Source organism: Emys orbicularis, chromosome 3 (genome assembly GCF_028017835.1).
Source record: "Emys orbicularis isolate rEmyOrb1 chromosome 3, rEmyOrb1.hap1, whole genome shotgun sequence".
NCBI classification, from domain to species: domain Eukaryota; kingdom Metazoa; phylum Chordata; order Testudines; family Emydidae; genus Emys; species Emys orbicularis.
In genome coordinates, this window is record NC_088685.1 from 18,120,292 (window position 1) to 18,138,867 (window position 18,576).

The following is an 18,576-nucleotide window of genomic DNA, read 5'->3' on the forward strand; positions in this document are numbered from 1 at the left end:
GTGGAGAAAGGTAATTCCATTTTATGGAGAATTTGATATTTCAGAATTTGTTGGATGTTTTTCTCATCTGCAAAGAAACCAAAAATTTCCAAATTCTCAGTGAAAGGGAATATGGTCCCTGCTCTAGAACAGTCTGCCTGATGGAATGCCATGGAGCTATAGACCCTGAAAGCCCTGGGCAGAATGAAAAGCAGAGAGAGGACTAGAACTCAAGAGGCCAGACTCCCAGGTTACTTCATTAACGGTTAGAACTCATTCTGCAAGTAAAAATCTTAGCTCATGATTGGCAGAAAACAGTCAGTCAGGTGGGTTGGTCCATTTCAGTTGTTTACTTCCCATTTATTAATATTGCTCATCAATTTACTGTGTCTTTGATACCTTAGATCTAGACTGCCGTCCTACAATCCCTAATTATTTGGAAGCACTGGAGGAAACAGAATCTGATGGTAGCTCAGGATACATAATAAATGGGAATACATTCTTAACCATAGTGAATCTTGCTCCCATGCACAAAGTAAAGCTGTTTGCGTAATTTGGGGAAAGAATTACCTCACAACTTATTGGCAAAGACCAATCAGTAAGAAACACAATCTATTTACTGACAAAGAGTTCTGTGGTACCTTATAGACTAACACGTATTGGAGCATAAGCTTTCATGGGTGAATACTCACTTCGTCAGATGCATGTAGTGGAAATTTCCCAGAGGCAGGTATAAATATGCAGGCAAGAATCACTCTAGAGATAACAAGGTTAGTTCAATCAGGGAGGATGAGGCCCTCTTCTAGCAGTTGCAAACTCATATAAATGATATGATCAATACAGCTCTAACATTATTATATGCATTGATAGAAGTACCCATTACTGCAGAATCTGGCTGAGCTTTTTATATTTTAGATAATAAGCAGAGCGCACGCTCTCTCTCTCTCTCTCTCAAAAACAACCAAAAAACAGGGGGCCATATTCTTGGATGTTGACGTTGTTTTATTCTTGGATGTAAAAAGGAGTCTAAATTAAGCTTTCCACAGTTGCCCATAAAGGAAATCTACAAGGAAGTTTTTTACAGCAGAAACTCCTCTTGAAATCTGGCCTCCATTCTTGTCAAAGAGACTGTCTTAACAGAAGTCTTACCCAATAACAATTTGCTTGCATATGGATGCCAAGATCTTACTTTGCATTTTTGATTATTTCAATCTAATTTTACCTCTCCCTAACATTTAATTGGGTTCCTTCCATCATTTACTAAGGGAATCAAGGCTGGGCCTTGGGTGAAATCAAAGAAGGACCAGCCTGCAGGAGCTGGTTTATGCTACTACTGGATAAAGGTTTTCAAAACTCTTCATCATTCATGGCACTTGCTGTAGCTATTCAATAGTTAGGCTACATCTAACCAAAGAGAATGATCTAAGGTGAGAAAACTAACACACACGTGTTCACACTTTCCTACCTGCAAACACTCTGAACCATTCTATGACTGGGCTCTAGATTTCAGGTTTCTTGTGCCACATAAACCTTGCTTTAGAGAGAAAGAAGTGTTGCAATGCATGGTACTAACACACCTGGAAGCTATAAGAGCAGTTCTGATTAGGGGCATCTGAATGAGACATTTGAAGTAAAAACCCTCAGCTGAGCAGCTGCCAATTTAAAACATACACCATATGCCTCCCACACACTCTCGTCAGCTTTTAAACACACAATGCCTTTTTGCTTTACTTCAGATTACAAGTATTAAACGCTCCCTTATGATCTTCACAACTAGGGTCTGACCATACAATTAAGAGACTTGGATCAGCCTACCTAGGTTAACCTTCAGAAGCAGCACAAAGGAAGAAATGGACACATTGCAAAAGGAACAGTTTGGTTTTTACAGTTTCCTTCTGTAAAGAATTAATAACATGAAAGGCGTTGAAACCTATCACCATCCACTGCTGAATGACAAACAGCTGAAATCTTCATGAAGTAGACCAGAGCCAGGAAGGGTACTGATCACAATCTCAGAGAGCAGCTACCTAAATAGGATTTTAGTTTAAATGTAGCCCATTTGGATTGCACACTGTTTAGTGAAATGAGATAATAAACCAACAGACTTCTTAATTAAGACCATCAATAATAGGACAGTAAGGCAGGCTACCTGCTTGCTTATTTTTCAATTACTTTAGTACAATTCAATTGACACTAGAGAAAAGCTAGTGGTTTCCCCCACCCTCAAACACAGCTAAAAGACTGGAAAGAGGAGACTATCCATTCTGGGTAGCTGTCTGGCTATGAACAGGAAGAAGCTATCCAGACTCTGTAATGCTTACACAGGCTAAAACATCCCAAAACCAACAGGCTATAATGTGTTATAGGATTAAGCATCCCCTCCTTTTAATATGTATTTTTATGTATGCTTTTGGGAACGTATTTTATTTTTGTATGTGCTATGCTACTATAGTTAGTGAAAAGCTTGTTTTCTTTTGTGTGTGTCAAGTATTTGCTCTAGAGTATCAAAAAGTTCCAGTACAAAAACCAGTCAGTCAACCTCTGCTTCAGCTGCTATGACAGCACTGAACAATACAATAGACTTGAGCAGCCTCAGGTAGAATTACAAAGCTATGCATGACCATGGACTGAAGACAATGTGAACTATAGCACCATTAGAAAGCGTAATAAAGACATATGTTTTAGCAAGAAGCAAGTAAATCAAGAGTGAAACACTAGGACAAGGGTAGTTCTCTTGCAAAATCTAAGTGCCACAGAAATAGTTTTGTTTGGTTTTCTGGTTTCAGTGAAAGATTTACTTTTAAAAGAGATGCCCATTGTGGACAATTTCTACTGTGGACAATTCAGTATCGTTTTAGTAGGTGATAGCACGAGATTCTATTTTCAATAGGTAAAGCTAAATTTTAAGTGTAAAATATAAAGAAAGCCAAGACAGCCATTCTAATTTAAAATTTCTACTAGTGATGCAATGGAGAAGTTAAAAAAAAATTAACTGACAGTGCCACACACAGGATGTGAAGTGGCTTTGTGTCACTGCTGTTGTAAGGCCTTTTAGTAATTTACCTAAATAAAACTGAACTCTATTTAGAAGTAAATGTTCACACCTCAACTGCTAGAAGAGGGCCTCATCCTCCCTGATTGAACTAACCTTGTTATCTCTAGAGTGATTCTTGCCTGCATATTTATACCTGCCTCTGGGAAATTTCCACGACATTCATCTGACGAAGTGAGTATTCACCCACGAAAGCTTATGTGCCAATACGTCTGTTTGTCTATAAGGTGCCACAGGACTCTTTGTTGCTTTTTACAGCTCCAGACTAACACGGCTACCCCTCTGATACAATCTATTTACTGTAACTTCAGGGGCGTGAGCATCTTAGTCCTTCCTGTCTTCTTCTTCTATGAGTCTGTGTTAAGTGGTCATGGAAAATAAAGCAGTGCATACATGATACTCACTTGGAAAGCATTGAGGAGAGTAAATAGTATATGGAATACTATTGAGCTGTCTTTGTTAAGGGTTGCGATTCCAAATCCCCAGGTAAGGCCAAATAGCGGTGTCAGAGTGGCAACATTTTTGATGGCTTGAATCAAGGAGCTCCTCTCCTGCTTGCTTGGCTTCTCCCCAATGGCAGGCCTTAGTATTTTGACTAGGATTACAACGGCAATGATTGAATTCACAGCCACAATGATCAATGCGGGTATAACGAAGGCAAGAAGAGCTTTGCTTTTCTCCCAGTTGAGCCAGCAGGCATTTTCCCTTTTGTAAGTGTTATGCGGCTGAGTGACAGCTATGGTGATGACTGATATAATAAGAGGGCACCCATAGCCCAAAGAGAATGCTACAGCTTTCTGGATGGTCTTGCTAGTGTCATGTAAAATGAAGACAAGGCGATAGAAGATCATGAGGCCCAGGGCAAGCATCCAGAAAAACACACTGAGGTAGAACAAGTGGATGAAAAAGGTGGCAGCTATGCAGACATTCCCATTCACTAGCTCCTTTTTGTCTTGTAGGAAGGCAGTGACAATGAACCAGCTGTCTGCAATCAGAAGAGACACAGCTATGTTCAATATACAGACGTGACGCATGTAGGAGGTTCTGTTTTTGGTCACATATTTCCATACCAGGGATTCAATTAATATGCAGATCATCAAGCTCGCTATGGAAATGCTCAGGCCGATGTAGGTAATGTAATCTAGTGACTGCAGTGTGGCTCTGGAGGACCCCTGGTCGAATGACATCAGAATTGAGAACGAAGTCAAGTGACTGCAGATGCAAATGATGTTGTCTCCTTCATCCTTCGGGTGACAACCGGTGTCATCCCATCCTTCTACAGCAGCAGAGAGAGAGTTGTTCCAAAAGACACACTGGGGTTCTTTCATGGACAAATTGCTTTTGGCAAATGTCATAGAGATCTGGAAGTCCAGAGGGAGTGTGCTGTTCGTTGTTGTCATCATCACCAAGCCGTTCACATCCTTAACTGTCTCATTGGGGTTGGGCAGAATATAGCTGAGGTTTGAGAAAGCCACGGTGATGATGGTCGAGTTTTGTTTCAAGTTCTTAATTGTATCGCTCGTAATTAGCACATTACCGCTGAGGTTTGCTGAATTGGAGAAAGTAAAGTTCTTATTATAGTCTGATGTGCTATTTTCTGTGATAACTATACCTTGCAGCTGAAGGTTGGTGTCGGTGATAGGAGGAATGGTATTATTAACTGGCCGGAGGGACCGGGAAAATTTCTCCACTGAATCCAGTAACAGAGAACTGTTCGCTGTTTCCTCATTGTTCAGAGGTTTCCAGGCAAGTATTCTGGAATTGTTGATAATAATGTTCACTGTAGAGAGGAAATTCTGTAATAAAGACAAACATCTGGTATTAATGAAGATCTTTACGATCATTGCTACTATCAATAATAACATCTGAAATTTATCTTTTTAGCCTGGCCTCTCTCAAACAATCCCTCAGACCTTTCCCCCTGGATGTCCCGTCTCAAGTCAGGATCACTGAAAGCAGAGGTGCTCATCTTTCCTTCTAATACTGCTACACTTTTGCCTGGCTCCAGTCCTGGCTCCCAGGTTTGCATCCTTTGTGTTATCTCTGACTCCAGTCTCCCTTCTGCTCAAACATCCAGTCCACTTAGCTGGTGTAAATCAGCAAGTCTCTTGTTGAAACTTGCCATTTCTTCCAGCTAGATATATTACTAAAAATCAGCCCTGTCCTCTCTAATTCCACTTCCTGTCCATTCCTTGTTCATCTCTTGCAATTCACCTGTTTTTATTGCCAATTCGTTTCCCTTACCTGATCACAACCCCTCCACATTTATCCTCCTCATTTTTCCCGTACCTGCTTCTAACCCATCATTCCTCAACACACACCTCTGCCATTCACACACACTCTTCACCTCAGCTGCCTCCCCCCGTTTCCATCATCTTGATTTCACTCATCCCCCAGATAACTCATAACCCCTCTATAAACACCATAATTTATTAAAGAAACAATCTCCCAAGGCCTTCCTTTATAAATCTAGGGGAACCATTTTGATTTGCGTAACTGTGTGACCATACCACCGTAACCTCTGTACTCCTCCTTTTCTCCACTATCCCTACTGTTTATCAGACTCACTTGTGTATCATGTCTAAAATGAAGACCAGGAGCTCTGCGGCAGAGACTGTCTTCTATGTTCTGTAAAGTTCCTAGCACACTTCTAGATGCTGTACAGATAATAATCGTCCTCTCTCCTATTGCTCCAAACATGTCACCCTTTTGTGAATCCTTTCAGATAAAAGCAAAGCTCCTGGTCTTCACCTTCAGGGCCTTTCATCTGTTTCTTTGTTCTTGTTTCCTCTTACCTTATCACTCCCTCAACTCCTCCCTAGTCCATGTACTAACCAATCAGGAGTATATTCCCATCTGATGCAAAGGCCAAAGAGCCTACCAGCTTCTATAAGGCTTAACTGTAACTTACTGTCATTGTGTGTTGCTCTGCGTCTGTTGGGATATTTGAAACCAAATCCAGAATGGTAATTATTGCCATCAGGTTTGCAGGTGAAGTGTTTATTTCTTGTAGTTCTTTTATTGTAGTATTATGAAGAGTCTCAAGATATGTGGGTAGCTCTTCTTCTGCCCGTGGACCATACACCAAAGACTAGAATGGAAAATAAACACGATGTTACATATATGCAATGCACCTGAGGCTTGATCTTCAGTCAAGATACACAATGAGTACATAGGGAAAGACATGTAACTCCCGCATTGGTCTAGTTGGACAGAGGAACAGGGTGATGGCAGGTGATTTCTAGAAGGGAAGACAAAGGATGCAGCAGCAGGACTGTTGTTGTATCCAATGGACAGTGCAGATCAGAAACGGGGTTATGACAAAAGCAAAAATGAGAGTGGTCCTACCAACCGCTCAGCCAGAGACCATGCTGTGGGAATTATTCCAAGCCAGAGACTAGCTGACAGCAAGGGATGGCTTACGCTCTGGAGCTACCTGTGAAGAGCAGTCATACGTGTGGGGTGTGTCTGCAAATAGAGGACCATTGTTAATGAGCAGTGTAAAGGCTGTGGCAGGACAGAGTGATGGTCACCATCCAGCCACTGAAGTATGAACAGAAGGCAGGAACATGCTCCTGGGAGTTGCAAGCCAGCAAATCTCACTGAGGGATAGGCAGCACTACAGTAGAACCAGAGGCAAGAAGCAAGTGTTGTGCTAGTGTTGGACAGCTCTGGAGAGAGGCTTGTCTATTTGACTTTGTCATAATTTCCCTCCTTACTTCCTGTGAAGGCTCTGTGTTGTGGTGACCCTCCCTCTGGTTGTGGAGTGCCATGAATGCTCCATTCAGAGCTAGTCATGGTATGTGTAGTAAATTCACTCACCTACGGCAGATAAAAGCCCTACTACTTCTAACAGCTAAGGGTTATTCACCTTTAAGGCAAGTGGTAGAAGCCTGTGATTATGGTCCCCAGGTTGGTTAGGTGTGGTATAGCACACACATTGTGAGTAGGGGATAAAGCCTTGATTCAGGACAGCACTTAAACACATGCTTACCTTTAAGGATGTGCTTAAGTCTCATTGACTTCAATGGGACTTAAGTATGTGCTTAAAAGTATGCATGTGCTTAAGTGCTGTCCTGAGTGGGGAATGCTTTCCTGAACCAGGGCCTATTTGCCTAGTCAGAGAGACCTGAACAATAATGTCTGCACAGTAGGTAAGTATCATGCAGACTAAGCCGATGTTTCTCCACCTTTTCAGGTTGGTAACCCCTTATTCAGAATCAAATATTTGCACTACCCCCTTATATTTACTATGGAAACAAGCACAAAATGTGTATCTACAATAACAGCGCTCAGCCTTTATAATTTATTTGTGTGTGTGTGTGTGTGTTTCGAGAAGTTGACAGAGAATAGTGGACCCTGCAGGCTAAGGGTGTGTGGAGTGTGGGGGAGCGAGATTTTCTTTGCTTTAAACTGTAATAGAATTTTCAATGCCTCACAACCCTGTTCCTTCAGTTGGCTTGATAAGCGCTGCACCAGGCTGTTCTAAATTACTCTGCCGGACTCATAGCTCCCCGTAGCCCATGGAACAAAGGGTTTATTACCTAGCTTTAAAAGCACTTTTAACTGAACAGTTGCATTTTTTCCCGTATTGAATGTCTTTTTAAATGGTTAAAGCATTTTGAGCAATAGAAACAAATTGAAAGCCCTGTCTACTCTTTATTTAAAACTACTGAAAAAATATGAAAGGAACACAAAGTTGTTACCTCAGCCCTATTGAGCAGTGTGTTTATTTGGTCAGATATGCAGCTGTTGCTAGCAACCTTCCAGTTGGTGTTACACACATAGATTACAGTCCCTCTAACGGTGATGTTCATGCCATTCACATCTTTAGAGCCTGGGCATGGTTTTTTTATCTGTGCTCCTTGCTGTCCCACACCAATGCTGCCTGAGCACATAACTTTATTTTCTGTATTAAGAAAAAGAAATAAATGGATGACAGGGAATAGAATTCTCTAATTTCTCTGTATTTTCCTTATTACAGATAATTTTCCTTCTGGATGTTTATTTATATATAGATATAGATATAATGTGTGTCTCATCTATCTATCTATCTATCTATCTATCTATCTATCTATCCACACACACACATTTCCCTGGCACTCCTCACTGTAGTATTGTATCTGCATGCCTCACAAGCACTAATATGAATGAAACCTTGCAACGCTTGTGAGACAGAAAAGTCCTCTTATCTCCAGGATGGAAAACTCAGCACTGAGTAATTTACCCAAGGTAATTTACAAGAATTCTGTGGCAAAAATGAGAATAGAGCCAAGATCTTCATCCTAGACCTAGGACCTTAACCACAAGATTATCCTTCTTCCTAAAACAATCACACAATTTTCAAAGCACTGTGCAAGCAAGGTGTCATAACTATAAAGGGAAGGGTAACAGCTCTCCTGTGTACAGTACTATAAAATCCCTCCTGGCCAGAGACTCCAAAATCCTTTTACCTGTAAAGGGTTAAGAAGCTCGGGTAACCTGGCTGACACCTGACCCAAAGGACCAATAAGGGGACAAGATACTTTCAAATCTTGGGGGGGGGGAAGGCTTTTGTTTGTGCTCTTTGTTTTAGGGGTTGTTCGCTCTTGGGACTGAGAGGGACCAGACATCAATCCAGGTTCTCCACATCTTTCTAAACAAGTCTCTCATATTTCAAACTTGTAAGTAAACAGCCAGGCAAGGCGTATTAGTTTTCCTTTGTTTTCTCAACTTGTAAATGTACCTTTTACTAGAGTGTTTATCTCTGTTTGCTGTACTTTGAACCTGAGGCTAGAGGGGAATCCTCTGAGCTCTTTAAGTTTGATTACCCTGTAAAGCTATTTTCCATACTGATTTTACAGAGATGATTTTTACCTTTTTCTTTAATTAAAAGCCTTCTTTTTAAGAACCTGATTGATTTTTCCTTGTTTTAGATCCAAGGGGGTTGGATCTGTATTCACCAGGAGTTGGTGGGAGAAAGGAGGGGGATGGTCAATTTCTCCTTGTTTTAAGATCCAAGGGGTTTGGATCTGTATTCACCAGGAGTTGGTGGGAGAAAGGAGGGGGATGGTTAATTTCTCCTTGTCTTAAGATCCAAGGGGTTTGGATCTGTATTCACCAGGGAATTGGTGAAAGGTTTCTCAAGGCTTCCCAGGGAAGGGCATTAGCTTTGGGAATGGTGGCAGCGGACCAGATCTAAGCTGGTAGTTAAGCTTAGAAGTCTTCATGCAGGCCCCCACATTTGTACCCTAAAGTTCAAAGTGGGGAAGCAGCCTTGACACAAGGACAAATTTATTAGCAGACATGGGCTCAGGTTTGAAATATCCACAGGTGACCTATCCCAAATTAAGAGGTGTTTCGATACAGCGTTTTGGTTTGGGTTGATCCTTAATTATAATCCTCCCTTGGATATAAGTTTTGGGAAGCTGTTTGCCTGCAAAAGCACCCAAAGATTTGCTGTTGTAGTGGATAAGAATAATTCACAGGGATGGGCGAATCTCTCCAACCCTTCTTCTGAAGCCTGAACAGAAGTTTTTCTGAGGTTCAGCAAGGTTTGGTTTAGGACCCCATCCACTCATGTTATTAATTTATTTTATTTTCATTTTCATGTACCTCCGCACTTGTGGGTTCCAGGTGGGAGCAGAAGCAGAAGAGCTAAAATTCAACGTCTCATAGATTTCAAGGCCAGAAGCGACAATTGTGATCATCTAGTGTGGCCTCCTGTAGAACTCCGGCCACAGAACTTTCCCGAAATAATTCCTGGAGTATATCTTTTAGAAAAACATCCCATTTTGATCTAAAAATTGTCAGTGATGGAGCATCCACCATGACCCTTGGTCAGTTCTTCCAGTAGTTAATTACTCTCATTGTTAAAAAATTTACACCTTATTTCCAGTCTGAATTTGTCTAGCTGCACCTTCCAGCCATTGGGTCATGTTATACTTTTCTCTGCGAGATTGAAGAGTCCATTATTAAATATTTGTTCCCTATGTAGGTTCTGATAGACTGTAATCAAGTCACCCCTTAGCCTTCTCTTTGTTAAATTAAATAGATTGAGCTTCTGGAATCTGTCCAGAACTATAAGGCACGTTTTACAATCCCTTAATCATTCTTGTGCCTCTTCTCTGAACCCTCTCCAATTTATCAACATCCTTCCTGAACAGTGGACATCAGAACCGGACTTAGTATTCCAGCAGCTGTTGCACCAGTGCCAAATACAGAGGTAAAATAACCTCTCTACTTCTACTCGTGAGTCCCCTGTTTATGCATTCAAGGATTGCATTAACCCTTTTGGCTACAGCGTTTCACTGGGAGCTCATGTTCAGCTGATTATCCACTGTGACCCACACATCTTTTTCAGAGTCACTGCTTCCCAAGATAGAGTCCGCCCTCATGCAAACGTGGCCTACATTCTTTGTTGCGCGATGACATTTAGCCATGTTAAAATGCACATTGTTTGCTTGTGCCCAGTTTACCAAGAGATCCAGATCACACGTCTATATCAGTGACCTGTCCTCTTCATTATTTACCACTCCCCAATTTTTGTGTCAGCTGCAAACTTTACTGGTGATGAAGTATTTCTAGCTCAAATGAAAGTAGGAAGTACTAAAATCTCATGAAAAACACATCTTTTGAATTTCCAGCCCAATTTTGCAGACTCCTGAAAGTTTAGAAGGTTTGAATAATCATCCAACCTCCCTAAATTTTAAAATGTGTCCATTAAATATTATAAATTGTCTGGGGAGGAGAACATCTCTGACTATGTGTTTGTACAATGTCTAGCTGATGAGGGTTTCTAAATGCTACTGGAACACAAACCATAAATAGTAATAAGGGCTTGATTGTGAATCCCTTACTCCCACTGGGAAGCAGTTACTCTCACAAGTAGTCTCATTGACTTTGATAGGATCACTTGTGTGAGTAACTATTCACCAGTGTGAGTCAGTGTTCACAGTCTTCCTCGAAAGCTGTTTAAATAAGTGCTGCATTAACAGAAGAAGAGGGGACTGAAATTTCTACTGTAATGCACAGGTTTAGCGGTAGGCAGTGCAGCTACAGCTGATCAAACAATGGAATTTCCATCCCAGGGGAAAGTCCATATGTCAACATTTGTTTACATCCCAAATGAGAATAAAAACTCAAAATATCAAAACTTTCTGTCGAACAAAAAATTGCATAAAAATTCGATTTGGAAATCTTGAAAGATTTAATTTCAGGTTAACGTTAATCTGTGTCTGCCTGACCTGCTGCGAGTTGTAATTTTAGTATCTCAAGTCACCATTCTCCTGTATGGGCTGGGCTCCTAGGCCAGACTACATTTCCTGCGTGTGTCATGGGAGATGCAGTCTAGCTAGGGAGTCCAGCCTAGGGGGAAGATTGGGGGCATGAGGCACCAGAACTATCATTCCCAAGGCAGCTCAGATGACTGCAGAGATCAATGTTGAACTGAGCCAAAACAAAACACCTTGTTTTGGTTTTCAAAATTTCAGCAAAATTGACGTTTTCTAATGACAACCATATTTTCTATCAAAAAACATTTAGATAGAAAATTACCAACCAGAGCTAACCACAGCACATGCTGCTGCTTTTAAGCAGCCTCATTGATACAATACATGTCCTTCGATTTGGCAAATACGTTAGGGTTGTATATTCAATTGCTGTATATAATTACCAAGTTTTCTTCTTACCTGGTATAATACTTAGTTTCATAGGTGCACTTGTGACCTTATCTTGAATGCGGTTAACAAAGGTACAATTTACCACGACATCTGACATTGAGCTGCAGCTTTCTGTGTAATTGTATGTGTAGCACACTTGGTTTCCTTGTGTGTTTTTCACTGCAAAGAAAGATTTTTAGGTGTGTTAATGTAATCATGGGTGGCAAGTATCAAAGGCCAGTGGAGGCTAAGCCTCCCCTAACCCAGGCCGTGCCCCCACGCTCCACCCCGAGACCCTGCCCTCATTCCCCCCTCTCCCCTGATGCTGGCGGGGACTCAGCTCCAGCTGGTGGCCTGGAGCTCGGGGATTGGGCTGGTGGCCAAGGGCTGCAGTGGCCAGGGCCAGCCCAGGGGTTGGGCCAGCTGGGGTTCCTCCAGCTGGCCCTGGCATGTGGGGCTTTGGGCAGAAAGGGCAAGGCCTGGAGACTAGCCTCCCTGAAGGAGGGGCGGGTTCACCCACCGCCCGTGAATGCAATAGTTTGGTTCTGTAGCTAGAGTAGAACAGGAAGTGCTTGTGAAAATCTCCTTTCTCAGCCTCTTAAAAGAACAGCTCTCTCAGCCCTTCTAGGGATAGTCTCCTACTGTTCAAGCTTATGATCTTCTGCTGCTTATGCTCATTCCTTGCTACCTTCTTATGTTGTCTCTTCTGTCTACAGACATATAGTGTAAGCATCCTTCTGGCCTTCCACTATGAGAGCAACTTTCCCCCAAAGTCCTTTATGGTGCAGCAACAGTGGCGGGGGTAGCCACTTTAGTGCACCTCTTTCATTTCTGCTCTCCGTGCTTCTGCTGAAGCCTTTCAGTTTAGGTTAGGATTTTCTAAGTCTTCATCTGGTAACTCCCAGGTTCTGCACTGTCCTCAGTTTATCTTTCAGTCATCCCAAGGGTCTTCAACAGTAACCTCTCCTGTGTTGTTCTCTGCATCCTACTCACAAGCCTAATGATCCCCCCGTCTCCTACTGCTTTACACTCCCTGCCAGAAACCTCAGGCGAGCACACTGTATCTATTAGTCTTCTTCTAGCCAAGGAAGGTTAGATGCAATTCCCCTCAGAGCCTATCCACAGTGATGTTAAATTAATCTAAATGTCTGTCTCCAATAACCGATTAGCTGAATTGCTGAGGGTCTGTGTAATTTCTGGGGAAATTTTTAGTCAAATTAATTAAACCTTTGACTTTATTACATTTCTGTTCTTGCTTATTTTAGCTACAAGCAGAGCACAAATTCATGGCAACTGCTGACTGATGCAACCAGAATGCGCTGTATCTGCATAATTAGATGGTTATTCCTCTCTCTTTTCTAATCTCATGATATTTGTTAATTTTTTGAGCCACTCGGGAACTTCGACAAGGTGCTAAATAATTGGTAGAATTCAAAGACCTAGAACCACAGACATTTACACTGGAAAAGTCCTTTTGTCCATATCCCTGGTGAATATGGGATAGTTCCTTACATTGTATTCTTGAAAGTTTTGTCCCTTTTGGTTTGAAATTACTCAAGCTGTGGAGTTTTCACCACTTGCTTTGAGAGGCTGTTCCATGGTCTAGTAGACATCACTAACAGGAAATGTTTCCTCTTACTCATCTTAAATATGCTTTTGCTTAGTTTCATGGCTATTACCCCTACACACTTGAGCCACCCTTAACGACGTCTCTTTCCTTGGTATTTACACATTTTAAATGCTTGGGGATGGCTATCATATCAACCTGAATCATGGCTATGCATCAGTTACATGGACCCACATGAAAAATATGATCCTAAATTTCGAATATAAAATTAAATGAATGGCTAGAATATGTTGGCAAACTGACCAAACCTGATATGAAAGTCACTGGTAGAAAGTAAAGACAGAATCCCAGAGAGTACCTGTAGGACAAGCGTCAGCACATCCCTGCAGCCCGCCGCTTCCCGCAGCTCCCATTGGCTGGGAACGGCAAACCGCGGCCACTGGGAGCTGCGGCCGGGGCCGTGCCTGCGGACAGTCAATGTAAACAAAATGTCTCGCGGCCCACCAGCGGATTACCCTGATGGGCCACATGCCGAAGGTTGCCGACCCCTACTGTAGGACTTTAACGTAACCACATTTGGATCTGATCCTACACTCATGGAAGTAAATGACAAAACTTTCATTAACTCCAATGGGATCAGGGTCAGACCTTTTAAGACTAAATTATGAGAGTGCACTACCTGCACTACGGCATGAACAGAGAGATCTTGGGTTCAAAATGGTGACAATCCCAAATTAGACATGATGTAATGATTAAGGGCAACAAAGCACAAGGATAGGAAGAGCCTGGATTACAGTAATGAGACTGCACATTTAAAAAAAATACTTATAATTAATTGCTTACTAATTGTAGGCATCATAGAAGAAATGAATCTTATGGGGGGATGTCCACAATTATCCACACATTCAATATTATTTTCAGAGTAAAGTATCGACTTCCTTACCACCCTTAAATTCCCTTTGTTGAACTGTGAATGTAACGTCATAGTTTTCCATTCCATTTATGCAGCACTTTAGGACCTGAGGTACATTGCATTGTATAAATCCTTGCATGGGATCCAGTACAATATTCTGATTCAGAGGCAGAGGCACAATCTCAACTGTTGTACTAGCAGAACTTGGCAAAGACTTCTGAGAGAATGTGCAAGTATAGGTGCCTGAAAGCAATGAAACAAAACCAGGCCTCAGTTGAAAGCCACGGAATGCAGACTGTGATGAACTGGTAAAATTCCTGTATTACATTTTTATGAATATGGTGTATGTCTCTGTGTGGTTGTTTATGGAGGCTTACTTGCTATGGAGATAGATCAAAAGGGATTGCTAAAGACAATGAGCAGGAAAGGTAAAACAACGACCCAGATCAGGAGCATCCCTGCAAGCACTCAAGCACAACAGCCAGGTTAGTAGATGCCTACTGGATTGTGCACTGCACAAAACACAGCTGGAGAAGGAGCTGGTGGTGCTCCCTTTATATGCAATAGTTGGAGTACTCCCGAAGGATGCAAAAGACAGATTCAAATCCCCACTCTGCCTGCTTTGGAGGAGGGACTTCAACCCACGTCTCTTACCTCTGGGCTGAGCATCCTAACCTCTGGGGTTGGGTTCTCTCCATCTCTCTTGTTGAAGCTGTTCCACTCTGTATGAAATACTTAAATATTAATCGCGCCGGAGAGACCATGAGACTGACTCTATAGCCTGCTGGTTAAGGCATCCACCAGGGAGATGCAAGTTCCAACCCCTGTTCTATTGACTTCAATGGGACCACTTGTGTGATGAAAGCTGTGCATGTGTTTAAGTGTCTTGCTGGATGGAGGCTTAGGTGAAGTTCTGATTTTTCAAATGATTGGTAATGTCACCTACCTTGTCATTCTGACCAAAACACACTGTGATGTGACGCCTTCACTTACCATTCCAGGCCTGAGTGGCAGACTTCACTGTGAGCATGGACCTGGCTTTGCTTGGGGATTCCAGGTTACAGCTGTATAGCCGAGAGTCTATCATTTGAGACTGGATTTCCCAGGTGACATTATCGCAATTGCTCACATCGCTGGTGCATGTTAGATTAAAACTGTGTCCCTCAGAAACTTGAGCTTTTGCGCTTGAAAATATTTTTACATTTGCTGAAAAATATAAGATAAACGACACATTATTGTTATTTGTCATTTGCATGTGGCACAATAGGTAGGCAGGGTGCCATGTGGAGAGAACGGAGACACAGTCCCTGCCCAAGGCACTTACACTCAGCTATGTGCAATCAGATTCTATCAGCATTCGGCAAAGGCTCCTTACCTATTTGTAAATATGTCACGCTGATGGCTTTACTTCGGATGGCGCCATTCCCCGTACTCAGCTCACACGTGTACGTTATCTCACTATTAGACTGGTTTGGGCACTGACACTGATTGGCTTGGAGAGTGTACTCAGTACAGTTTGGAGTGAAACTGGTGGTTCCTGTATTGAAATAAACAATCCCAGAGCTGTCACTGCTGTCTGTCTATCTCAACCACAAGTAAAACCTGTAGATACAGGACTTGTCCTAGCTATGCAAACCCTAGGTGTAGGCACAAGTTTTGACAGTGAGACATTTTAAACTCACCCATCCTGAAGTCCACACTCAGCCTTTACTTGGGCAAAACTCACAGTGGCCTAGGAAGGACTTCAGGATTGGGCCAAAGTACACTTTGCCAATTACCTAAGACACCCATTGGCCCAGTTCTACAATCCTTACTCCTGTTGAGCAGCACATACTCCCATGAGTAGCCCCACTGAGTCCAATAGCAATGTTTGGGTGAGTGAGGACAAGTCACTGTGAGTAATGGTTTCAGATTCCGGCCTGAGAGAAGTATTTGGAGTCAGATAATCTCAGTATTGGCAGATTCAAGGCGTTTCTTACAGTAAGCAGTGGAAAGTACAAAGAGATACTGTCAATATTAAACTCATCTATTTATCTTAGGGGAAACTAACATTTTTAAGGGCTATCCTGTAACTGTATTTTGGGTGTCAAGAGAGGAGGGTTAGACATAATGGGGCAAATTTACCAAAACTGCCTATCTAAATCACACCCACAAAATCTGAGTGTGCATCTGTTATGCAAGCAGAACTCATGGTCGAAATCCTGACCCCACTGAAGTCAAAGGCAAAAGTCCCATTGGCTTCAGTGGACCAGGATTTCACCCTGTATGTCTGAGTAATTCACAAGTGCATAAATCCCTGGATCCAAGTGCAATTCTTTGAGGGGGTCAACAGGCATGTGGACAAGGGGGATCCAGTGGATATAGTGTATTTAGATTTTCAGAAAGCCTTCGACAAGGTCCCTCACCAAAAGCTATTAAGCAAAGTAAGCAGTCATGAGATAAGAGGGAAGGTCCTCTCATGGATTGGTAACTGGTTAAAAGATAGGAAACAAAGGGTAGGAATAAATGGTCAGCTTTCAGATGGAGAAAGGTGCATCTGCAGATGATACGAAACTACTCAAGATAGTTAAGTCCCAGGCAGACTGCAAAAAGCTACAAAAGGATCTCTCAAAACTGGGTGACTGGGCAACAAAATGGAAGATGAAATTTAATGTTGATAAATGCAAAGTAATGGACACTGGAAAGCATAATCCCAACTATACATATAAAATGATGGGGTCTAAATTAGCTGTTACCACTTAAGAAAGAGATCTTGGAGTCATTGTGGATAGTTCTCTGAAAACATCCACTCAATGTGCAGCGGCAGTCAAAAAAGCTAACAGAATGTTGGGAATCATTAAGAAAGGGATAGATAATAAGACAGAAAATATCATATTGCCTCTATAAAAAACCATAGTACGCCCACATCTTGAATACTGCATGGAGATGTGGTCGCCCCATCTCAAAAAAAAAAAAAAAATATTGGACTTGGAAAAGGTTCCGAAAAGGGCAACAAAAATGATTAGAGGTATTCAGCATCTGCCATATGAGGAGAGATTAATAAGACTGGGACTTTTCAGCTTGGAAAAAAGACGACTAAGGGAGGTCTATAAAATCATGACTGGCGTGGAGAAAGTAAATAAGGAAGTGTTATTTACTCAGCGGCGTAGCTAGGGGAGGAGCAGGGGGAGCGGCTGCTCCCCCTGTGCACATTCCCCAAAAGTGGCGCCTTTTTAACTCACTCACAAAAAAACGCGCCACCCTCTGTGGCGTGGTCTTCGGTAGCAGGACCTTCACTCGCTCCGCGGGGCTTCGGCGACATTTCGGTGGTGGGTCCTTCAATGCTGCCAAAGACACCCGGAGCTAGTGAAGGGCCCGCCGCCGAAGACCCGGAGCGCCCCCTGTCAGTAAAAGCGCCGCCGGGTGAGTAAAAGCGCCGCAGCAGGTGGCACCTTTTTAACTCACTCACAAAAAAAGGTGCCACCCACTGTGGCGCTTTTACTCACCCGGCGCGCTTTTACTGATGGGGCGGCGCTCCGGGTCTTCGGCGGCGGGACCTTCACTCGCTTCGGGTGTCTTCGGCAGCACTGAAGGACCCGCCGCCTAAATGCCGTCGAAGCCCCGCGGAGCGAGTGAAGGTCCCGCCGCAGAGGTGCTGCCGAAGACCCGGGTGAGTACAAGCACCACAGCGTGTGGCGCCTTTTTTTCTGATCACTCCCTCTGTTCCCGCCACCTGGCTATGCCACTGTATTTACTCCTTCTCATAACACAAGAACTAGGGGTCACCAAATGAAATTAACAGGCAGCAGGTTTAAAAAAAAAACAAAAGGAAGTATTTTTTCACACAATGCATAGTCAACCTGTGGAACTCCTTGCCAGAGGATGTTGTGAAGGCCAAGCCTATAACAGGGTTCAAAAAAAAGAACTAGATAAATTCATGGAGGATAGGTCCATCAATGGCTATTAGCCAGGATGGGCAGGGATGGTGTCCCTAGCCTCTGTTTGCCAGAAGCTGGGAATGGGTGACGGGATGGATCACTTGATGATTACCTGTTCTGTTCATTCCTTTTGGGGCACTTGGCATTGGCCACTGTCGGAAGACAGGATACTGGGCTAGATGGACCTTTGGTCTGACCCAGTATGGATGTTCTTATGTTCTTATGTACCTTTGTGCATTTACAGTTACTCAGTTTGCAGTCATACTTCATATTGAAGTTCCATTTATATACAGTTAATAAAAGGCTAGTAAATGATTAATAAGTGTTTTAATAAATGGTTACTCCTTTGCTATAGGTTTTTATAGAGTCCAAAAGGGCAACTGGTTGCTTAAGACACCATCTATAACACCATCTACTGATGTGCTTATAAAAACTCTACCATGTTCTGCTGATGTCTGTAGCATGCTTATGCTATATACGTCTATGCATTATTTATAAATCCATTCAAA

The 18,576-nt window shown here is 42.5% G+C and overlaps 1 protein-coding gene across 1 annotated transcript in view; it reads right to left on the reverse strand.

The window, feature by feature from the left end:
* The window catches only part of ADGRF5 (adhesion G protein-coupled receptor F5), a 69,205-nt gene that overhangs the window by 9,121 nt on the left and 41,508 nt on the right, over window positions 1–18,576 (reverse strand). Inside the window, exons 8-14 of the mRNA XM_065401721.1 lie at window positions 15,526–15,687; window positions 15,144–15,356; window positions 14,181–14,393; window positions 11,701–11,850; window positions 7,738–7,940; window positions 5,943–6,122; window positions 3,436–4,827 (exon numbers count right to left, since the gene is read on the reverse strand). Coding sequence (XP_065257793.1) covers window positions 3,436–4,827; window positions 5,943–6,122; window positions 7,738–7,940; window positions 11,701–11,850; window positions 14,181–14,393; window positions 15,144–15,356; window positions 15,526–15,687 — 2,513 coding nt within the window. The remainder of the gene's footprint in view (window positions 1–3,435; window positions 4,828–5,942; window positions 6,123–7,737; window positions 7,941–11,700; window positions 11,851–14,180; window positions 14,394–15,143; window positions 15,357–15,525; window positions 15,688–18,576) is intronic.